Below are 24265 nucleotides of genomic sequence, written 5' to 3'. Positions count from 1 at the left end.
CATCATCACATCCACCAATCAGAGATGTAAATGATCAGATATGTAATAATAATAATAATAATAATGAAATACCTGTTGATCTTTTACAGAGGGAATAATATGTGCTTTTGCATGCTGCAGTTTTCCAGTCTCCATCCGTGTCAATATAAACACAAGCTAAATTGTTTTTGGGTTCTCCTGTAGCCCATTTACTGTAGCTTAGAAGCCAGTTATCCACCCAGCGATAGCGTCCACCTGTCTGAAGAAACCACATTACCACACTCATATGTTAGTAAAATCATTTCTGCAGTGTGTATACAATATATGATATTACATGAATGTGTTTATGGTGAAGACAGATGAATTTATTACCAGGTTACTGTTGAGTCCAATCCACAAAGGTTCTTTGAGTTTGTCGACTCGGAGGCTGGTGTACGCCTGACTGATGGAGTTCAGTACACTCGCAAGATCAGCATCATCAGCTTTACACTGTCTTCTCGCTTCATCCCAGCTCATCTTCTCCAGCTGGATCTTATATGAATCATTGCCCAGACTGAAGTATTTCTGTGGTACTGCTGTGGTCACTGGAGCGGACAGCTGAGAGTCTTAAACACAAACAAAATACTTACAGATTATCCACAGTAAGAGATTAACAAGTAACCCATAAACTTGTGTGTTTACTTCAGTCAATGTGATTGGATTGAGTATCAGTTATAACATTTACGCAGTGAGGTCTTTTCTTCATCTAACCTGTGTTCCTCTTGCAGATGAAACCTCTATCATCTTTACAGTTTCCAACTTTCCACATACCAGTGGACTTCTCTGGGTGTTTAACCATCACAACACAGTCATAGCTCTACATGGGAAAGAGTTAAGATAAACAGTTGAAATTAACTTATAGTATTATTTTATATAATTTCTTTAATAATCTATACTATTTATTTTTTTTAATTCCTGTAGCTACAAGGTGGAATGTAATGTTATGTATAGAAACACACTGGGCGTCATTTATGAAATATATCAGTAAATTAAGAGTAATTTTCGTGTAAAATTTACTTTCCCAAAACCTTCCCTCTGAATTCAAAAATACTTAATAAATGTCAGATTTAATAGTCATTTGTAAACATGCACGCTCATTCACAATTAGCATAATCCCCAACTATACGCTACAGTGCATCTACACAACAACATTTGTTGTTTCACATACAGAAAACAATACTGTCAAAAACAATCTCCATTCACTCAGATCTGTAAATGCTATATTATTCCAGGCCAGTAATTAGCGATGTCACATGATGTTTCAACAAGTGGCCATGACGTCACCATTTTTATTGTATTTTCATTTAATCATTTACTCATCGACCATAACGTTATCGTTTAAACCCTGTTTCAAACATTAAGTTTTCTGTAAGGTTTTCTCCTTATCATGACACGTTACATCCTATGGAAGCCATTTTCTGCCACATAAGAAAAAAAAATCACGCTCCGGTGAAGCATAACAATAAGATAAAAATTCTAAATTATGACTTTTAATTATTTCATATTAGAGGTGTCACGATTCTCCAAATCCTCGATTCGATTACATTTTCGATTCTGATGTCACGATTCAATTCGATTCTCGATTTTTAAATGATTTTTTAAGACAAAAAATGATATGCCTTTATTATTATTATTATTATTATTATTATTATAGTTTCACATTAACATGCACATTGTGTGCTTTTCCTCGCATGGGGGTTTGTGGGCTTTACTTTACGCGAGAGAGCTTGTAGAGAGAGAATTCCTTCTTGCACGCAGATAGACTTAATGCGCGCGTCTTGGACTCCTATTATCTGAACTAAAACCGGTGCATCATAAGCAGCTGCGCTTCTCTCTGTCTCACATGCACGCGCTCTCGCATCTGTCCAAAGTCTAAACATAAACTAAAGTAATAATCCTTACGTATTTGTTCAGTTTTATGAGTTTCATGCGAGCTGAGGCAAACTATACCTTTTGTTTAAAATATAACCCGCTGCATCTTCGCGGCTCTCTCGTGCACGTGCAGAGAGCTGCGCTCTGTCCGAAGGCAGATCACTAGGTAGTAATCCTGTTTATGATATGCATTTCAAGGAGTTGTAGCAATACATCCCTCTGTTTAAAATATAAATCGCGTTCCGCTGGATGGATTTTTTAAAGGCACTTCTGACAGTTTATTTTCCCCTGCTTGGCAATCCGACCGAACGTGACATGGGGGCGTGGCAGCATCGACGATCCAATTTTTTAATTCGAAATTCGAGGTTGTGACTTAATTTCAATCGATTTCGATTTAAAATTGAAATCGTGACACCCTTATTTCATATTTTTTCTTACCAGAGCATGATTTTTTTTCTTATGTGGCGGAAATGGGCTTCCATAGGATGTAACGTGTCATGATAAGGAGAAAACCTTACAGAAAACTAATTTTTGTGTTATCAAGTTTAAATTCAAAAACCAAGACCATTGAGTATCTAGGCTGTTACGGGACATCTATAATAGATTTTCATTTATGAAATATATTTTTGTTTAAATTTCACTACACAACTTTTAGAAATAGTTGCTGCAAACATTTTAGTGTTGCCGTGTCATAGCTTAACAGCTTTTAAAACCACAGTACATTTTGACGCAGCAAAAAAGACAAAAAAACTTTAGGATGCATTGAGTTGATAAATTATATGACAACTTGATCATTTTGATAACAATAATTAAATGAGCACTTTTTGCATTCAGAGAAGCTGAATAAAGAAGCTTTGATGTGCTAGATTATTCTTTGCACATGGTAGTAACATCATGCACACTTGCCTCTCTTTCATAGTAGCTTCTTGACATAGGATAACCTTTTAGCCAGTTTGTGTATTTGACGCCTTTACCATCAGTCCACAAAAAGCGCATCTCCAAGTTGATGTCATTTAAACCGATCCACACGTCATCAGTAGATCTGAGCATCAGAGTTGTAAGAAATGCTAAAAACACAAACAAAGAAAATTTCTAATGCTTAAAGTTACACATTTCAGTGCTGAAACGATAACTAGTTTTACGTAAGCAATAAGGTACGAGAGGCTGTGCTGTATCGTGAATAAGTAACGGCTGAAGGGCATTGTTAGGCACGACGCAAAGCTTTGGTGCCTCGAGTACCTTATTGCTTTTATAAAACGGTTACTACACAATATTAAAGTAAAAAATATATTAGTGCAACTTTCATGAAGTTAAATCAATAAAAGCATTCCTTCTGCAAGAAAAAATAGTCCCTGACTGCGAACAACAACATGAAAGCTCAAATAAAAACAACAAACTGTTCTCAATTTTGTCTCATTATATGTTTATGTGTTGCTAAGGGTGTTGCTAAGGGCGCAGTGATATTAAATAGAACCGTTGGGTGAAGCGGTCATAGCAGTGTTTTATCGTGAATAAAGCACACCTATTGACCAATCAGAATCAAGGATTGGAACTAACCGCTTTATAATAAAAAATACATGTTAGTATTTGAGTGCTAAAACACTCCAGATTTCTTATCTTAAAAAAGGTTTAAAAGGACGTCACATGTAAAGGACAGCATTAGTACTCACATTGCTCTGTGTGACTCCGAATGGACACCAAATTGCCTCCATGTGAAATGCAGTGATCTCGTGCTTTATGCCACTTCATCTTCATCTTATCGAAAATCTTGTAACACTATTTGGAAACAAAAACAATCAGAATTAAAGCAAGGAAAAGAAATGGCAGAGAAATTTGATGTGTTTGGCAAAGTATGAGATTAAGTATTTCATTGTTGTTGGAAGAAGAAAATATCAAATAACTCAATGTGTTTTTCCCATTTTTTTTTTTTTTTTGGTCCAGATTCTCTGTGGTTTTGACATTTTCGGTCAGTAATGGTTCTTACTTTTCCTCTGAATAGATTCCATTCAGGAGCGCAGCCGCCCGGTGCTACAGTGGTTGGAGACATGGTGGTGTTGACAAAATACGCACTTCTTTTACAGATCGATTGTAACAGAACACCACAATTAACATCATTCCAGAATCCTACAGAAACATATACATGTTATCCATCACATCATGTGTACATAAACTATTTCATAGTTAAATACAAATAAACAAGATTAAGTTTATTTGTTGCAGATGAGAAGTTCTTACCCGTGGTCTTGTAAATGGTCACACAGTTCTCATCATTGTTGGCGAAATTTGGTTCATTTGGATTCCATGCAGTGTACACAATAGGTGAGCCGTCCACCCAACTACAGATTTACAAAAAACAGCACCAATGTAGTTTTATTGAACTTATTACCATCATACTCAATGAAAGGTTGTTACAGTTTACTGTTCGCTTATTCGGTCCTAGTTTATCATCCTGGTCCTTCATACTCACTTAAATGATTTGTCCAAATCTAAAGTCATCCCAATATAGTACTGATTTTCTGATCCTTCATCCTTTATCTGTAAAAAACATCAGTTAATACATCTCAAATGTCTATGTGGAAAACACTTTATAATCACATCTTCAGATACTGTTTCAATCTCTGCTGCTGCTTTAAAGACATGAAGATGCACAGAGGTGTAAAGCAGTGGTTCTCAAACTTTTTCCGCGTACGTATCATATTAATATGACCATGCTGGTTTCTATGGTTCATTCGCGTATGTTGTTGCCAGTTCACAGGGCGGTCTAATCTAATGGTTGTTTCCAAGCACTTTTAGGCTGAAATAAAGCCTTTTTTATTTACATTACAAATGCCTAGTGTGTCTATTTTAATGGTCGCGGCCGGGTGCGGGGTGGTGCAGGTTGTAAAAAAATAGATACAGTGGTAGCTACAAGGAGGGTTGGGGCGGGCCAAATATTTCATAAAAGGGGGACCCCCGGGTTGGAAAAACGTTGACCCACGCATCGCTAGTCTGGACATCTCACTTACATGCTAAGGGGGACCAGCAATTTTGTAATGATCAGCAATTTCAACTCACAGATGAAGGCTGTAGTTCTTTACTTTGTCCACTAGCTGGACTACAGGATAAGGAAATCTTTATAGTCGAGCACTTTCATCAGTGTTTAAATGCTTCAAAACCTTATAGAGACCTCAAGTGTTCCAACCATATAGAGAAAATTTAGATTAATGTAAGGTTTTACCCATTTAAGTAACATCTTCCTCTCAGCTTCACCAGTAATGACAACAAGATCAGCATGATTCTTCTTACAGAAGGCACGAGCTTCTTCCATAGGGTGCAGATCAAGATTAATGAAATACTGACTGGCATTGTAATGAATCCAGCCATCAGATGTCTTGTATGCTACAGTGAGAGGAAAAAAGACAATTTATTCTTCATTTATGTGATCTATAGCTGAAAAACATTTCTGAAACATCTTCTGTTAAACATACACCATGTGAAATTGTAATTTATGTAACGCTTATTAGAGACGGTCACAAGTATTGCGAACTTGGACGTGGCATCGATGATCGATCACAAAAACCATGATCGCGTGGGTTTATTTATTTATTTATGTGGTTATGGTGGCATTTGGATGTCTGGTTATTATTATTTTCCATATTTTCCAGGTTGATAGAAGCACTGAGGACCCAATTATAGCACTCAAACATGGAAAATGTGGAATTTTTAAAAAAGTTACCAGCCAGCGCCAGCATTTTTGATAATTTTCACAAAAGTGTAATGCCTTCCAGAAAATGTTCTTCTTTAAATCTATAAACATACAATATATCAAATGAAATTACAGCGTACAAAAGCCACAGTTGTCTTTGAGTCGTGAATGATTCTGATCAATCAGAGTGTTCGGCATAGCTGTGATGTCGCCACGGGAGGAGGAGTTAACTCGCAGATCAGGAAGGGAGACGCAGTGCACGTGAGAAGACTGAGAATTCAGCTGCTGTATTTATTTAGTTAAGTGTTGCTTCAAACACGAATTAGAGTTATACTGGGTTACAGTGTGGATACTAGGGGTGGCACGGTTCATGAAAAAAATCCGAACCGTTCGGTTCGCTTGTCTTGGTTCGGAGCGCGTGTGCGTCGCATGGTTCAACGGTTGATGGTATGCGCAATGTAACCTCATGCCCTGTATGTGACCTCAGATAGCGTGTTTCCCTTTCGTGTGAAAGAAGAGGTGACTGGTGTGGAGTGTAAGTACTGCAGTTTATGTTACGTGTAGAAATGGCAAGTGGGAGAGAAAAGGAAGTCTGCCCGGAGTTGGAGGATGCGCCAGCGTCGTATGATGACAACGGAAATAAAACAATAAATAGAACTGCAGTCTCGAACAGCCACAGGAGACCGCCTTCTCTCCGACCATTTATCTAATCTGAGGTACAATGTTTCACGTCTTTTCTGCGAGCACACGAACAGCGCTTTTTTTAGCCTTTCATTGATAAAACGAAAGCGGCTGATTTCCGCATAGTTTCATTTTGCTAGCGTGTGAAAGTTGTGCGATCTTATTTCATAAATTGCCCCTCAAAGTAATCAGGACAGAAGTAGTCAAAAGTGGACAAAAGAGACGGATTTAAATATTACAGGTGTAAACGTTATTTTTCTCTCTCGTCTACATATACTCTCTGCTGTATTTAAGCAGCCTGTCAGTGATTAATCTAAGAGCTACACTGAAGTTGGCATTTTGATAAAAGTTTGTGTGCTTAAAAAGCACATAAGTTCATGTAGATCATGGCAATAATACACATTGTCTTTTTTGCCAAATAAATGAAAAGCATGTTGAAATCGTCTATGTCTTCCCTCTTGCTGTATCAAAATCTCACCTGGCTTTCCTCAGAGATGGTCCCAATAATGTGCTTAAAGTCAAATTCAGTTTGTGCATGATTACATGATATAACTTTTTTAATGATGTATCCTAAATTATGGATAATTATTACATTAATAAGATAATATATTTCTGGAGTGTTAAAAAAAAAAAACAAGAACCGTACTGAACCGAGAACCGTGGCCATAAAACCGTGATACGCACCGAACCGAGGGTTTTGTGAACCGTTCCACCCCTAGTGGATACATATGCAAAACCACACATATGTATACCCAAACAGTCTTCAGAAAATCAGACATCAACCAAACCCATTGAGTGCTTCTCTTCAATTAAGACATCATCTCATTCAGTTCTGGCAGACTGTCTACTGTGTTTGACACCGCTCAAATTTAACATTACAACGAACCCCTCCAATTCATATCGTCACCTTCCTAAAATAATTGCCTAAGTAATTTTTTCAGGTTTCTCAGAAAACACAAATAAATGACACTAACTTCAGAGGTTGAGTAGATTGTGTTCTTCTTGATGCAGCTGCCATTTTGAAAAGCTTGTAAAATTGCCTAAGGGTATTTTTACACCTTGTCAATTCATGTGTTTTCTCTGATTTGTTAAAATTGGTCTATTTACATTTGGCCACATAAATGCGTCTTGGCAAAACGGATATGAATCCGATCTGTTAACCCCACCCAAAATGCGAATACACTATTATTTATGCGCTGAAAGATGTGGTTTCATCAACCAGATGTATTTACACTTGTCCAGTTTCATCTGAAATGCGTCCCAGACCACCTCCTGAAGTGGTTTGAGCGATCAGATTTATATCCGTCTCGAAAACGTTTCGGAGGGCCTTTACACCTGGTCTGTTTACGATCGGATAGCTATCCGATCAGAGAAAACGCATGAAGTGACCAGGTGTAAAAAGCCCCTTAGTCTCAATGTCTTTTGCATAATAAAACAGCCTAAGTCATGCTCTTGACTTAGGCCATTATACTACACGGCTAGAATAGCATGATCTGTTCAAATGAGTAAGTGGGCGATTTTACCAGACATGGCCAGGATCATGAGGAGATAACTTTTTTGTCAAAAAAATGACTTAGGCAATTCTTTTAGGAAGGTGACAATATGGTCCTTCGAGCTGGATATGATGAATCACAGTAAAGAGATGACATCCCGTTTCTAGCCAGATCATCCTGTTGTCTAACCTAGATGACAAATAAGACTCCCTGCACATCTAGCAGACTATCAAGTTCATGGATCAGGCTTTGTGTTAAGAGCACCATCAGTTATGAATCTAAATAAAGCTGGAATGTAAGCAGTTGCGCATATGCCCAAAAATGCCCCCAATCATAGAATATAGCTGCAAGCAGCGATGCCGGGGTCAAGCCGAAAAGGGCACAGAATGAAGTATTGGTTGATGACCGTCATGATTTAAGATTTAAGAAGTTTTCAGTAGATTAAGGCAAATATAGCCATTTTTCAAATCTTGAGTGCTGTGTAGAAACAATGGGTTTTGCCTCAGGTCACGTTTGTGATGACACCCACCAAATTTAATATACATATGATTAAGCAATGTTGAGATATAGCCTCAAATGACTTGACCACTAGGGGGCACTGCACTAAAACAATAGATGGTGCCTCAGGTCACGATTGTGAAGACACCCACCAAATTTGGTGTACATACGATTAAGCAATGTGGAGATATAGCCTCAAATGACTTGACCCCTAGGGGGCACTGCATCGAAACAATAGATGGTTCCTCAGGTCATGATTGTGATGACATCCACCAAATTTGATATACATACGATTAAGCAATGTAGAGATATAGCCTCAAATGACTTGACCACAAGGGGGCACTGCCCCGAAACAACAGATGGTGCCTCAAGTCATGATTGTTATGACACCCACCAAATGTGATATACATACAATTAAGCAATGTTGATATATAGCCTCAAATGACTTGACCACTAGGAGGCACTGCACCGATACAATAGATGGTGCATCAGGTCATGATTGTGATGACACCCACCAAATTTGGTGTACATATGATTAAGCAATGTGGAGATATGGCCTCAAATGACTTGGCCAATAGGTCGCACTGCACCGACACAGTAGATGATGCCTTTGGTCATGCTTGTGATGACACCCACAAAATTTGATATACATATGATTAAGCAATGTTGAAATATAGCCTCAAATGACTTGACCACTGGGGGCACTGCACCGAAACAATATGGTGCCTCAGGTCATGATTGTGATGACAAATCCAAATTTGGTGTACATACAATAAAGTGATCTGGAGATAAAGCCTCAAAACTCTTAACCAGTAGGGGCACTGAAAAGTTTACAAGGGCTTTCAAAAAATGTCACTGATGAACTGAGTGGTGCTGTAACAAAACATTCCATACACCCTCAGTTCATGACATTTCCAAGTTGTGAAACATTCACCTATTCATACAGTGTCAGCCACACAAGAGCCATCCAGCTCATCGGGAGAATTTGGGCTTAGATGTCTCACTCATGGACACCTCAACACTTGGTCAGGTGGAGCTGGGGTTTGAACCACCAACCTTCCGATTTGTGGACAACCTACACTAACCACTGAACCACTGCCAATACACACATCAATGTGCAAAACCTTTGCGAAGATATAGCCTCAAATCCATTTTCGTGCTCGCCATTATATTTGTTGATGTGCTATACAACAACTGACAAAAACTTTTTCTCTAGAGTCTAGATTGTGTGTACCAAATCCAAGCCAATCAAACGAACGCTGTAGGAGGAGTTTTGAAAAAGTTGGTATGCTTTGTTATTGAAAATGGCAGACAGAAAACGTTTTGATATCATTTGACTCGGCATGCCTCAAGGAATCTAACAATAGCACTTTCATGAATTTAGACTAAATTTCGCAGTAGTTATAAGCAAAAAAAATCACTTTTCAATGACTGTTATGACATATAACTCATGGACATCTTGACACTTGGTCAGGTGGAGCTGGGGTTTGAACCACCAACCTTCCGATTTGTAGACAACCACCACTAACCCCTGAACCACTGAACCACTGCCAATGTGCAAAACTTTTGCGAAGATATAGCCGCAAATCCATTGTGGCATGCTCATCAACATGCTCAAACTAGGTGGCGCTGTACCGAAACTGTGCACGCACTCTCAGGTCATGACTGCCATCAAAACTACCAAATCTCATGTGAATATGTTTAACTTTGGAGAAGATACTGCCTCAAATCCGTTTGTTCCCACTCTGCGTAAAATTTGTTGACGCGGTGTACGGACACGGATTGGCGGATCGACACGAATTCCATAACTTTTTGCCATGAGTGTCTCTAGATGCTACACACCCATTCTTTACGCAAATTGGACAAAAGCTCTAGGACGAGTTCGAAAAAGTAGGTTTTACAAACAATTCAAAATATCGAAATAATTAGCATGACGGAAATGATGTCATATGGTGCAATTGAATTGGCATGAGCCAAGGAATCAGAAGAAACAAGAATTGCGTTTCTATGACGTACGGGTCAGCAGTTATAACCAAAAATGTAAGTGAAAATTTGGACTGTTGGTGGCGCTATCGGGTTTGACATAGACACTCCAAATTTGGTGTGGGGACTATTTGGAATGTCCTCTTTGAGTGTGCCAAATTTCATAACTTTCCTACAAAAAAAGTTAAAATTCAAAATGGCCGACCCCCAAAATGGCCGACCGAAAACCTTTTGGTATCGTTTGACTCGGCATGCCTCAAGGAATCTAACAATAGCACTTTTATAATTTTAGACTCAAGTTTGCAGTAGTTATAAGCAAAAATAGCCATTTTTCAAATCTCGTGAACACTAGGTGGCGCTGTGACGAAACTGGGCACGGACCCTCAGGTCGTGACTGCCATAAAAACTACCAAGTTTCGTATGAATACGCTTAACTTTGGTGAAGATACAGCCTCAAATCCGTTTTTTCGCGCTCTACGTAAAATTCATTGACGCGTTATACGGTAACGGATTGGTGAATCAACACGAATTCCATAACTTTTTGCCATGAGTGTCTATAGATCCTACACACACATTCTTTAAGCAAATTGGACAAAAGCTCTAGGACGAGTTTGAAAAAGTAGGTTTTACAAACAATTCAAAATATCGAAATAATTAGCATAACGGAAATGACGTCATATGGTGCAATCGAATCGGCATGAGCCAAGGAATCAGAAGAAACAAGAATTGCGTTTCTATGACGTACGGGTCAGCAGTTATAACCAAAAATGTAAGTGAAAATTTGGACTGTTGGTGGCGCTATTGGGTTTGACATAGACACTCCAAATTTGGTGTGGTGACTTTTTCGAATGTCCTCTATGAGTGTGCCAAATTTCATAACTTTCCTACGTACGGTTCTATGGGCTGCCATAGACGCAATGGCGGAAAAAGAAGAATAATAGATAATAATAATAATAAATATAGCTGCAAGCAGCGATACCGGGGTCAAGCCAAACATGGCAAAAAATGATTCATACGTGATGACTGTCATGATTTAAGATCTAAGTTTGCATTAGTTTTATGAAAAAAATAGCAATTTTTTCGTATCTTGAGACCACTAGGTGGCGCTGTGCCGAAACAATAGATGGTGCCTCAGGGCATGACTGTGATGACACATACCAAATTTTGTGTAAATACAATAAAGTGATACGGAGATATAGCCTTAAATGACTTGACCACTAGGGGGCACTGACCAAACAATAAATTGTGACTCAGGTCTTGATTGTGATGACACCCACCAAATTTGGTGTAAATGCGATAAAGAGATGCAAAGATATAGCTTTAAATCTCTTGACCACTAGGGGGCGCTGAAAAGTTTACAAGTCCTCCCAGAACATGTTGCTGATGAACCATACCAAGTTTCATAACAATACGCAATTGCGTTTCTGAAATACTTGAACTTAAAGAAAAAATTCAAAATGGCTGACACACAAAATGGCCGACCAAAAACCATTTGGGATCGTTTGACCCGGCATGCCTCAAGAAATCTAACAAGACCAGTCTCATAATTTTACATTCAAGTTTGCAGTAGTTATAAGCAAAAATAGACATTTTTTATATCTCGTGACCAGTAGGGGGCAGCGTGACGAAATGGTGCATGCACCCTCAGGTCATCACTGTTATGACATATACCAAGTCTCATATTACTACGCAAAAGTTTTGCGAAGATACAGGCTCAAACACATTTTGGCGTGCTCGCCCTCGCATTCTTTGATGCGTTATACGACAACAGATAGGTCTACCGAAAAGCTTTTGATAACTTTTTGTCTAGAATGTCTCTAGATGATGCCTACCAAAAATCAAGCCAATCACACGAGCGCTCTAGGAGGAGTTCGAAAAAGTAGGTGTTCAATATAATTCAAAATGGCCGACAGGAAGTAGGTTTGACTCAGACATATTTGGTACAGTCGGACTTGGCATGAGCCAAGGAATCAATAGAGTGAAGTCTTATGTCATAGTGGCAATTTAATCAAATGATATAAAGATTTTAAAAAATGTATTTACATATCCTGACCACTAGGTGGCGCCGTCCTAAAGATTTATAGGTGCGCTCAGAACATGTCACCGATGAACCATGCCAAATTTCGTAGCGATACGCCATTCGGTTTGTGAAATACTGAACTTAATGAGAAAATTCAAAATGGCCGACACCCAAAATGGCCGACCGAAAACGGTTTGGTATCGTTTGACTCGGCATGCCTCAAGGAATCTAACAAGACCTCCTTCATGATTTTAGACTCAAGTTTGAAGTAGTTATAAGCGAAAATAGGCATTTTTCGAATCTCGTGACCACTAGGTGGCGCTGTGACGAAACGTTGCAGGCACCCTCAGGTCATGACTGTTATGACATATACCAAGTTTCGTGTCGATACACAAAAGTTTTGCGAAGATACGGCCTCACGTCCGTTTTGGCGTGCTCGCCGCCATATATGTTGTCAGTTTATATGAGAACACATTGGTCTATCAAAAAGCTTTTGATAACTTTTTTTCTTGGGTGTCTCTAGATGCTACATACCAAAGGACATGCAAATCGGACAAACGGTCTAGTAGGAGTTCAAAAAAGTAGGTTTTACGAAAAATTCAAAATGGCGGAAAGATGTGCTTGACACAAATGACATCAATGTGTGCAATTGAATCATCATGAGCCAAGGATTCAGAGGAAACAAGAATTTAGTTTCTAGGTCTCACGGGTCAGAAGTTGTGAGCATGAACATAAGTGGATTTTTGGACTGTTGGTGGTGCTAGAGGGTTTGAGTCAGACACACCAATGTTGCTAAAGTAACTTCTGAGACTGTCCTCTACATGTGTGCCAAATTTCATAACTTTCCTACGTACGGTTCTATGGGCTGCCATTGACTTCAATGGCGGAAGAACAAGAAGCAGAATAATAATAAGAAAACTAACAATAACAATAGGGTTCTACGCCCCTTCGGGGCTTGACCCCTAATAATAAGAAGAAGAAAACTAACAATCCCAATAGGGGTCTCGCCCATTCTGGGCTTGACCCCTAAAAATGCCCTGGCTGTTCCAAGCTTTACCTTGAATTACTGATGCCAGAGGGGATTTTGGAGTCATACCTGTTATAAAAACAAAGTCTTTTAAGGCATTAAAATAATAAAACAATCATACACTGGCTTAAAAATCTCATTGACATTGTTGTCATCTAATGCAAAGACATTCAAACATCCCAACATTTGTGTTACAGTAAATGCTGAATATTGTACATACTGTATGTGCATAAATCTGCATGTGTACCTATTGGAATCTGACAGATCCAGTCATTATAATCATCACAATCTTGATCATTCCACTTGCGTCCATAATGAGAGCCACATTCTGCACAGTGTTCCTCATTATTATGGTTGTTTGGTTCACCGGAGGCCCAGTTCTCGTAATTAGACTAAAACAGAAACAAGATACAAAATGTAAAATAATTAGAAAGAAAAGCCTCCATGAATCAACACAAATAGAAAGACAGTGATGAGAAATCACTCACAGGAGTTTGATCTGACCACACAAAACCAGAATTACTGTATAATGAAGTAAAGCCGATCCACATCGTGTCTGACCTTGTATACCTTGAGTTAAAGATGAGAGTGATTATTTTTTATAGGGCTGCATAACGATTAATCGCAACTAATCGTTTATAGAATAAGACGTTTTGCTTTCATCATATAGGCCAGGGTTCCCCAAATCTTACCCTGGAGGGCCGGAGCACTGCAGAGTTTAGCTCCAACCCTGATCAAACACACCTGAGCAAGTTAATCAAAGTCTTCATGATCACTAGAAAACCACAGGTGGGCAAGTTTCATTAGGGTTGGGCCTAAACTCTGTAGTGCTCCGGCCCTCCAGGATAAGATTTGGGTAATTCTGATATAAGCTATGTGTTTGAACTGTGTTTAATAATAATGTATATATAAATACACATACATGCATGTATAAATTTAAGAAAAATGTACATGTGTATATACATTGTTACATGTGGTGAAGTAGAAGGAGATGGCGAGGGTTCTCAAAACGGACAGTTCAGGTGGCCACGGAGGTGCGGGCGGTTCAGGTGGCCACGGAGGTGAGGGCGGCTCAGGTGGCCATGGAGGTGCGGGCGGTTCAGGTGGCCACGAACGTGCGGGCCGTGGACAGTTCAAGTGGCCATGGGCCACTGACGTGCAGGCAGTTCAGGTGCCCAAGGAGGTGCGGACAGTTCAAGTGGCCACAGAGGCCATTTAAGAAAAATGTACATGTGTATACACATTGTGGTGAAGGAGAAGGAGATGACGAGGGTACTCAAAACGAACAGTTCAGGTGGCCACGGAGGTGCAGGCAGATGTCACAGGTCGGAGCGGACCACAGGTGTCGTGAGTCTCGCCCCTCCCTAGTTTCCACCTCGAGGAGGTCCCAAGAACACCCCAATGACCAGACACACAAGAGCGTAAGTAAACTTTAAAACAAACTTTATTTAATTTAATTAAAAGGTAGGTAGGGGAGGGGGAGGGGAATCTAAAACCAAACTCTCGGGCCAGAGAGTATTGAGCCTGGAATGCTCTAACGTCGTCACAGGGATTTCTCAGGTAGGTCTTCAGAGAAATTGCACCTTTCTCTCACGTGACTTTAACCGCTGATGCCAACTAACACTGGGTTCTGTATTTCAGGTTGACTTCCCGTGGCGCCTTTCCTCCTTCCTGAAGGCAAAGAGAGACACGGTGAGTATCATGTTGGACTGAGGTAAATACCTTGCGTCGAGGCATCCGCTTCCGGGGGCCCAGCTCGCGAGGCGCCTAGACGATGGGCAGATGGAGGTTCCAAGAACAACTGAACTTCACTTAAGACACAAAGATGGTTAGTATTTAGCCTTTGGCATCCTGATGCATATACAGAAGGGTGAATGGATCTTCGCTGTGGGCATACAGGTAGGTACTCACAGGTAAGTAGCTGCTAGCTGAAGCGTACAGGCGCGTATCCAGAAGGGTAACTGAATCTTCACTTTGAGCATCCAGGTAAGTATTCTAAAACAAGTGGCTGTTAGCTTGAGCGTACAGGTGCGTGTACACAAAGGTAGCTGAATCTTCACTTTGGGCATACAGGGGCGTATTCAAAGGTAAGTAACTTCTAGCTGGGGCTTACAGGTGTCTATACAGAAGGATCACTGGTTCTTCACTTTGGGCCTACTGGTGCGTATTCGAAGGTATGTAGCTTTTAACTTGGGCGTATAGGTACGTATACAGGAAGATGACTGGATCTTCACTTCGGGCATACAGGGACATATTCAAAGCTAAGTAGCTTTTAGCTGGGGCTTACAGGTACGTATTCGAAGGTAAGTAGCTTGTAGCTTGGGCACACAGGTACGTATTCAAAGGAAAGTTACTTTAGCTTGGGCATTCAGGTACGTGCACAGGGAGGTGACTGGATCTTCACTTTGGACGTACAGGAGCGTATTCAAAGGTAAGTAGCTTTTAGCTTGGGCATACAGGTACGTATTCAAAGGTAAGTAACTTTAGCTTGGGCATTCAGGTACGTGCACAGGGAGGTGACTGGATCTTCACTTTGGACGTACAGGGGCGTATTCAAAGGTAAGTAGCTTTTAGCTTGGCATACAGGTACGTGTACAGAAAGGTAACTGGATCTTCACTTTGGGCATATGGTGAATATACAAAGACTCTGAATGAATTCAACTCACAGACCCTCAAGGCAGTGGACGACAGGCTTTGGCCTTTCTGGAGCTTGGGAGACTGGAGAGTATGTGTTTGCCGTGACACTCGTACCTTCTTCACCAAGCAGGCTTTCCGAACCAGCGTTCGACCCGGTCACTTCTAACCGCCGGCAATACTCCCACGACGACACAGAGCCTTAGGCTCAGACCTGTAAAACTAGAAGCAGACAGAAACACAGCCTTCCTTCACAAGTTTAACTGACTCCAGTGGATATATGGTTGAAAATACACCACCTCTTGTATTCATACAAGGGCAGATGGAGGCACGAATCAAAAGCTGCTGCTCGCTGGGCCTAACACAGCCACGGCCAATGTTACCACAATGGGTGGGTTCAGGTAGGTTGTCTACACCCAGTATGCACTGCGGACTGTCTCGAACGCGTCCCTCTTCTCTCTTCCAACCAACAGGACAAGAGATCTAGACATGGGCGAACTTCTGAAATCACTCCACAACAGGTAAACATACACAAAGGCCACAACAGCTCGTGTTACCTGCAGCACCCAGTACTTCCCTCCGTTGGCATTATTTTTCCACAATATCCACACAGTACCTTACTCGTTGTTGGTGCCTCGCCACCTCTAGGTGGAGAAAAAGGGGTCAGGAGTTACAAGTGGGCCTGCATGGAAAAGGTGGTCACCGCCAACACAGCGCACATTCTCTTCAACAGGGTTTCTTTCTCGGCCTAGAGAGTGAGTGCAGACAACAGGGACACGGCACAACACTGCAAATCTTCAGGTGTACACACGTCAAAGACAGTGTGACTTAAGGTCAACACTCTACACTCGGACCGGAGATTCGTCCTGGGGAAGATCGGAGTTGCTGACACAGCGAGTGGCCCAGGGTAAACGTCACAGCCACGACAAGATAACGTCCTCCCACTTAACTTGTTTCGGGCTCGCCCACCAATCCTTCCCGCGATGGGGCCGCTTGCACACTGTTTCACAACTCAGAAAAATACTGATATTCCATATTCAATGAAGGCATACAGACACATGGGCAACTCAGCATACTCACGATCTCGTTGATGCTGTTCTCCTCTCCTTTCTTTCAGCTACTCACATGAACACAACTCGAAGGACAATATCCTTTTTCCTGCCTCGTTACCTTATTTCCAACAGCTCCTCGGTGTAAGCAATCTCTTCACAAGAGGCAACAGAGATCAATATGACTCTTCCTCCAAAATAATTTTTGCTTGCCTGTATGTATATTCGTGCCCAATCCTCCAGTTCACTTTGCGAGTCTCCAATGTCCACAACACATCCGTTTCTCTCTCTCCAATCGCCCCAACCGCTCCGTCTCACCCGCAGTATCTGCTGGAATTCAACTTCGCCTTCCTGTGTTTCTGATGCCCTCTTTATACGCCTCCTTTCTGTTAAATCACCCAATCCGCGATCGCCACGCTCGGCGGTACACCTGTTGCCGATAACGGCCAAATTTAGGTTGCCCGGAGTTCCCGGAAGTGACTGGTCTTTGGGGATCACCGTCCGGGCGGAACTAGTTTCCACCATTTTCGGTTCTGCCCCTCAAAAAGTCACTCCGTGACACAGATCAGGTGGCCACGGAGGTGCAGGCAGTTCAGAAGGCCACGGAGGTGCGGGTGGTTCAGGTGGCCATGGAGGTGCGGGTGGTTCAGGTGGCCATGGAGATGTGTGGCCACAGATGTGCGGGCGGTTCAGGTGGCCACGGAGGTGCGGGCAGTTCAGGTGGCCACGGAGGTGCGGGCGGTTCAGGTGGCCACAGAGATGTGGGCGGTTCAGTTGGCCCCGGAGGTGTGGGCGGTTCAGGTGGCCACGGAGGTGCGGGCGGTTCAGGTGTCCACGGAGATGTGTGGCCACAGATGTGCGGGCAGTTCAGGTGGCCACGGAGGTGTGGGCGGTTCAGTTGGCCCCGGAGGTGTGGGCGGTTCAGGTGGCCACGGAGGTGCGGGTGGTTCAGGTGTCCACGGAGATGTGTGGCCACAGATGTGCGGGCAGTTCAGGTGGCCACGGAGGTGCGGGCGGTTCAGGTGGCCACTGAGGTGCAGGCGGTTCAGGTGGCCACTGAGGTGCGGGCGGTTCAGGTGGCCACGGAGGTGAGGGCGGTTCAGGTGGCCACAGAGGTGCGGCCGGTTCAGATGGCCACGGAGGTGCGGCCAGTTGAGGGACCACTGAAGGGCGGGCAGTTCAGGTGGCCAAGGAGGTGCGGACAGTTCAGGTGGCCACGGAGGTGCAGGCATGTATTTATTTAAACATAATTATTATACATAGTACACACACATATATATGATGTAAACAAGAGCTTTTATTCAATTACAATTAGTTGTGATTAATCCGTATGCAGCCCTAATTGTGAAGCATAAGGGTTCAAAGATAAATATTAAACTATGTTAAACACTGAACTTTTAAATTAGAATTTTGTGAATATTTTATCCTGTCATTTCAATTTAAAATCTTAAGCAGTTGTGAGGACTTACACTGGTAGCATATACAATTCTTTTGCTGAATGAAAGCTCACTAAATCACCACCAACAGCTCGACAGAAGTCACGAGCCTCAAGCCAAGTCTTCTTCGCATCATTTGTCTTTCTGTAGACCTAAGAAATTCATATGAAAACGTCCTGAACAAAACTTAGCTGCACAGCTCAACACAACGATCATAATAATGCGTCTGGTTTGAGCCGTTACAGATGCTCAGTGTTTCAGGAGAATCAAGTGTCTTCACATTTACCCGAATACAATTGCCTGGATCTTTTTTAATCCAATTATCCGGGCAGCTGAGAGGTCGTGTGGTTGGAGGCTCTCGGGTTGTAGTGACTCCTTCTGCCATTTTCTTACAGATGTATTTCTGTTTAGTGTTACAGGCCAATACATCCCATAATCCTGCTGAAGTTCCTGTTAACATTGCTACACAACCTCGGTGCTTATCTGAGTGTGAAAATACAAAGATGTGAGAAGTTAAACTCTTGTAGATTTGACTTTGATTGATGTCACAAAGACCGAACACAATGAAACTCATCAACATACCTGGCATGCCTACATTAAAGTGTGTAAACTTGACTTTTGCACCATTGATCCACTGGAATTGCTCAGTCTGATGAGTATTAGACAAACCAATCCAGAAATATTTCTCAGGTCGAAGACCAACCAGACTGATGAGAAATGCGCTCTCATTTCTAATAGCAAAGATACCACATTGTATTATTCATCTTACTGTAATTTAGTAAAGTTTTACTAAATATCATCTACTCACCTGCTGCCAACATCAACCAGGTTAGCTGCGGTCTGCTTACACGTCAGTTTGGCATCATCAAAAGTTTTTGTTTCCATGGCAACATTATAACAGTAATAGCCAAACCTAAACCAACCCTGGAAAAAGACATTCTCACTATCACCAAATGTCCCTTAAATATAATTTACATCTTTATATTTACACAACACTTAAAGGGAAACTTCACTTTTTGGAAAATATGCTCATTTTCCATTTTTCTGTGCATTATTTTTCTAGTAATTCAACAGCCTGTCGTCAATTATTCCTTACATCAAATACCGTAGCTTCCACAGCGCCACCTAAGGTATGGTTCGGGTTCTGACTTTTTCATTTGCAATGTTTCTAAATGCATCTTTAGTAATTTTGCAACTGTTTACTATATCCTGTCCAAGTGATTTTTTTTGCAAAGGCTTGCATGCACTTACAGGGTATTGCAACAAAAGAAAAGTTATAACATTGGTTAAAAAGGCATTTTAATTAATGACTCATTCTCTCTTTATTGCCATTACTGAGAAATTGCTGAACCTAAACATAAAAGCCTTATAGACCGTTTCAGCAGTAACAACATAAACAAGCGGCTGCATGTAACTTCCGGTAAACTCCGCTAAGAATAAATAACAACAAAGTTCTTTAAACATAGTTTATTTATATAACAAGCAAAAAAACAACACATAGATTACATAGGAAACCAATACATTTCTTATTTTCAACGAGGCATTTGTTCAAGAGATCAGTTTAGCAACTAGTCAGACCTTAAAAAAAACGAAACCGGAAGTAAGGTTCGGATCCAGACGTCTATCATGTGCGTCCAATTAAACGGTCTATAAAATGCTTATTTACAAGAAAACTAGGCAGAGGCACTTTGATTTAATATTACATTTGGATTTTATTCCTTCTTTTTCAGTGTGTTGATTGTGTGACTTTATTGTATTGATTAGTTGATCCTTATTATGTTATGTTTGTTTATTGAAGTATAATAAAGAGTATGAGGTGATGCAGACTCACAGCTGGACATCCAGGACTGATGACCTCTGGAGATCCTTCAGGTTTAATGGAAGCTTTCTTCTTACAGATGTAACCATGAGCTGACTCACAGAGATGATCTGACCACTTTCCCTCCTATTACACACACACACACACACACAATGAAAACAACAGTACCAAAATCTAATCACAGCGACAACAACTGTAATGCATCACTAATGTAGAATTATGACTAGCGTTGAACACAATTAAGTGCTGCTTAACTGTTAACTGATAGATAGAAATTTGATCAATTAACTCTTTCACCGCCATTGACGAGATATCTCGTCAATCAAGAGAGAACGCTTCCCCGCCAATGACGAGATTTTCAGTCTTTCCGCAATACCGCTATTATCCACCAGGTGGGTTTTTAAACCCGGAAGTATTGCCCTATGGCAAGCTGCTGCATGTCCGTGTCTGTTTTAAAGATTGCTCTGAATGGGATCTCTATGAAAAGTCCATCACAAAAATTGAATTATCTCTGCTTTTTGCTCAAAATGTGGTGTTTTTGCAGAAACCTACCCATATTCAAAAGCTAATTACAAAAGAACCACTGAAGGTAGGATGAAACAGGTTTTTTAGTTTGAAAGCAGAGGGTCTGTTCTTTCATTTGGTATATTGTATGTTTATATATTTAAAGAAGAACATTTTCTGGAAGGCATTAAACTTTGGTGAAAATCATGAAAAACGCTGGCGCTGGCTGGCAACTTTTTTAAAAACCGCTGGCGGTGAAAGAGTTAATACTAGGTAGTAATTATACTGTAGTTAATATAAACATAATGCACACAAGTCTACAGTAGAGGTCTTCACGGGTCCACTTAGATCTGAAAAAACGAGGTCCGACCAGAGACCCAGTTGGGTCTACAAGTTTCACGTGTGCGTTGGACATGGGTAGGGTATCAGAATAGCCGCCTCGAGTCTCGGGTAAATTAAAATGAATGTGCTTTTTGCCGAACGGACCCAAAGACCCAAATTCTCTTGCATGTGTGCGTCAGTGTCCTTTTCAAACCTCTCCTCTGTTTGCCAAGATAGCTTGCGACATTGTGTGGCTGGCTGTGGGTTAATTTTCGTTGATACAGACCTGTCAGTCAACTTTCGCTAACTAATTCGGACAAAGCATACTTCTCTCACCCAGAGCCGATCCTGACCTCCCTTGGGCCCTAAGCTAAATTCTGCTGAGGGGCCCTCCTACCTGACCCGTGAGCCATGGTACCTGAAACGGGCCGTGAGCCATGACCTGTGATCTTTGACACACATTCACACTTGACACCCCACTGCTCTCACTACACAGACATGAGCACTATTTCAATTCAGCAGCGTGATTCTACTATGGAAAAGACATTACTAAGGTAGAGTCTTGTGTGTAAAACAAACCCAAACATATTATGATTCATATGATTGATCATATATTATGATTCAAATGGAATTTTGATTTTGTGATGAAAATTCTCGGTCTCTTATTTTTCCCCCTTGAATTAGCCTATCCCCAACATTTTCTGCAGTAACGTTATAAAAAACACTTTATTATTGTGGGAGTATTTTTGTATTTTCAAAATACTAATTACTTGTATTTTATTTAAATACAGTTTTCACATCAGTATTTTGTATTTTATTTTGTTACATTTTATGATCCAGTATTTGTAGTTTGTAACAATATAGTTTTTGATGTATTTGTGCCCACCTCTGTACTACATACAAAATATGGTTACTACACTATTAAAATGAATGTGTTAAATTAACACATCTTGTGTCTAGTTAAGGACAACAGTTAAGGACAACACAACATAAATAGTTTAACACAAAGCAATGTGTTAAAATTAACACACCCAGGATGTGTTAATTTTAACACATTGTTGTGTGTTAAACTATTTAACACATTATGTGTTGTTTTTAACACATTATGTGTCGTTTCGTGTAGATTTGAAGTTCATATTAATAAAAGGGAAAACACAAGATTTGTTAAAACAACACAAAGTGTGTTGTTCCAAAAATAACACAAAGATGTGGTAAATTAAGGACAACACACTAGATGTGTTGTCCTTAACTAGACACAAGATGTGTTAATTTAACACATTCATTTTAAGAGTGTACTATAAATCATACTCTTAATATTTATATTTTAAGTAGTGAAAACTGAATTCTTGATATCAAAAATCCATATCATGTAAATGTATAAAAGCTCAAATGGCTTGCCATACCGTATAACTGTTTATAGCATGCATAAGAGCGATATTTGATCCCTGATGGTTATTATTTATAGAGGGATGTGCATTCATTTTGACCTTATCATTGGCATTGTACCCATTCCAATGTAAATCCATTGGTTTCCATATTGCATTAACGTTGTCATTTAGGAGTGTTATCACGCTACTTTTGCATATAGCATAAGGTGGCAGTAGCTGGTCTAAGCTGGTCCTCCCAGCCTGACAAAGCTGGTGGTTCAGCTGGTCTTCCAGCCTGACCAGCTAAGTCCAGCTAGACTAGCCTAAAAAGTCACCAAAACACAGCTAGACCAGCTTGCTACACCAGTAATACCAGTTAAAACCAAGCTGGAAGACCAGCTAAAACCAGCTCACCATCTTATGCTGGTCTTCAGTAGGGCGGTCACATGACAATGTGGCAAATAGAGTACGTCCGGATTTCATTCATACTATTACACACATTAAAAGCTATTTTGAGCTTGTTATGTGTTTACTTATTCAAAATGAATACATAGGCCTACTAAAGTATGCAATTTCGGATACTGGCTCTGGTCCACGTCTTTTTTAATGCATCACATGATGCAGAGTGGAAGAGACCTAAATCAAACATGTTTGGTGCTATTGTAATAGGGCTGTTGCAAAAACTATTCAAATAGTTGATAATAATCAATAATGAAAATAAGGTTTAACGAACAAATGGCATTAGTGATTAGTGTGGTCTGTTACATCACTTCCCCACCATCCCGTTGCAACAATGCGAGCTTTGCAGAAAGAGCAATGATTGATGATAAAATATTAAAAGAATTTAAAAAGTGACTTTATAGCCACACAGCTTGCACTGTTGCAGTGGGGTGTTAAGCAAGTGAAGTCACAGACCAAACTAATCGATAACGACATTCGTTGAACACTATTTTCATTATCGAATATTATTGACTATTATCAACTATTATCAACTACTTCATTAGTTGTTAGAGCCCTACTATATAAAAGTATTAGAAGATATAAGTTTGAAAGATCATCATTATAAACGACTGTGAGCGCAAGTGGTGTGCAGTGCTACGTAGTGTCGATGCGCTTCTTGCATGTAAAATAGTGGAAATGGTAAAATAACGTTTAACTGGTTCTTTACATCCAAACGATGTGTAAATCCTCATGTCCTGTTGTTGTTTATGCTGCTATTTGCAAAAATTATGTAAAAATAAGCCCTTTATTATATACAAAAAAACATTTGTTGGTATTTTAATGGCATTGAACTAGTTTTAATGGCACAGACGCTAGCTAGTTTGTTCTAATTGAATTGTAATTGTAAATCTTATTGATTACGGGTGTGATTGATTAATGAGCGCCAGATGTCTTTTAAGGAAATAAAGAGAAATATAGCCGCAAGCAACAATCCCATGGTCAAGCCAAAAAGGGCACAGAATGATGTAAAGTTTAGTTTGGATAAGCAGACTAAAGAACCTAGGTGAACCTTATGATTTCAGATGAAAAATCGCAAAAGTAATCAACAAAAATAATATATGTTCTTGTCTACTGCAATCGTCCTTCTGTTATTGACAATCATGGAACATTAGAGCACCGAAGGACATGTGAGTGATGTTGTCAGTGGCAAAACATGTGTCACAACATGTTACAACAAGTTAAATGAGCCAAAAGAGACCACCCCCGTGTTTCTACATGTTTCAATGCAGAGATATAGCTCTTGCAAAAACGTTTGATATGGTATTCTCATTGGTTGCTAGAGAGTAAATGGACATCCGCCAGTGATTATAGTCCAAGCAATGAAAGGAATAATTCATGATGACTCATGGTTTTAGAT

The 24265-nt window shown here is 40.4% G+C and overlaps 1 protein-coding gene across 1 annotated transcript in view; it reads right to left on the bottom strand.

Annotated features, from left to right (window-relative positions):
* LOC129453335 (macrophage mannose receptor 1) overlaps positions 1-24265 on the bottom strand; it is a 53651-nt gene that overhangs the window by 10590 nt on the left and 18796 nt on the right. Inside the window, exons 9-25 of the mRNA XM_073859582.1 lie at positions 20228-20343; positions 19205-19320; positions 18979-19127; positions 18683-18879; positions 18430-18548; positions 13766-13847; positions 13525-13669; positions 13308-13346; positions 5108-5268; positions 4358-4425; positions 4126-4226; positions 3875-4014; positions 3561-3666; positions 2797-2957; positions 730-835; positions 352-584; positions 73-238 (exon numbers count right to left, since the gene is read on the bottom strand). Coding sequence (XP_073715683.1) covers positions 73-238; positions 352-584; positions 730-835; positions 2797-2957; positions 3561-3666; positions 3875-4014; positions 4126-4226; positions 4358-4425; positions 5108-5268; positions 13308-13346; positions 13525-13669; positions 13766-13847; positions 18430-18548; positions 18683-18879; positions 18979-19127; positions 19205-19320; positions 20228-20343 — 2205 coding nt within the window. The remainder of the gene's footprint in view (positions 1-72; positions 239-351; positions 585-729; positions 836-2796; positions 2958-3560; positions 3667-3874; positions 4015-4125; positions 4227-4357; positions 4426-5107; positions 5269-13307; positions 13347-13524; positions 13670-13765; positions 13848-18429; positions 18549-18682; positions 18880-18978; positions 19128-19204; positions 19321-20227; positions 20344-24265) is intronic.

This window comes from Misgurnus anguillicaudatus, chromosome 21 (assembly GCF_027580225.2).
Source record: "Misgurnus anguillicaudatus chromosome 21, ASM2758022v2, whole genome shotgun sequence".
Lineage (NCBI taxonomy): Eukaryota > Metazoa > Chordata > Actinopteri > Cypriniformes > Cobitidae > Misgurnus > Misgurnus anguillicaudatus.
Note: the sequence above shows the minus strand (reverse complement) of the source record. Positions and strands in the feature narration are given on the sequence as shown.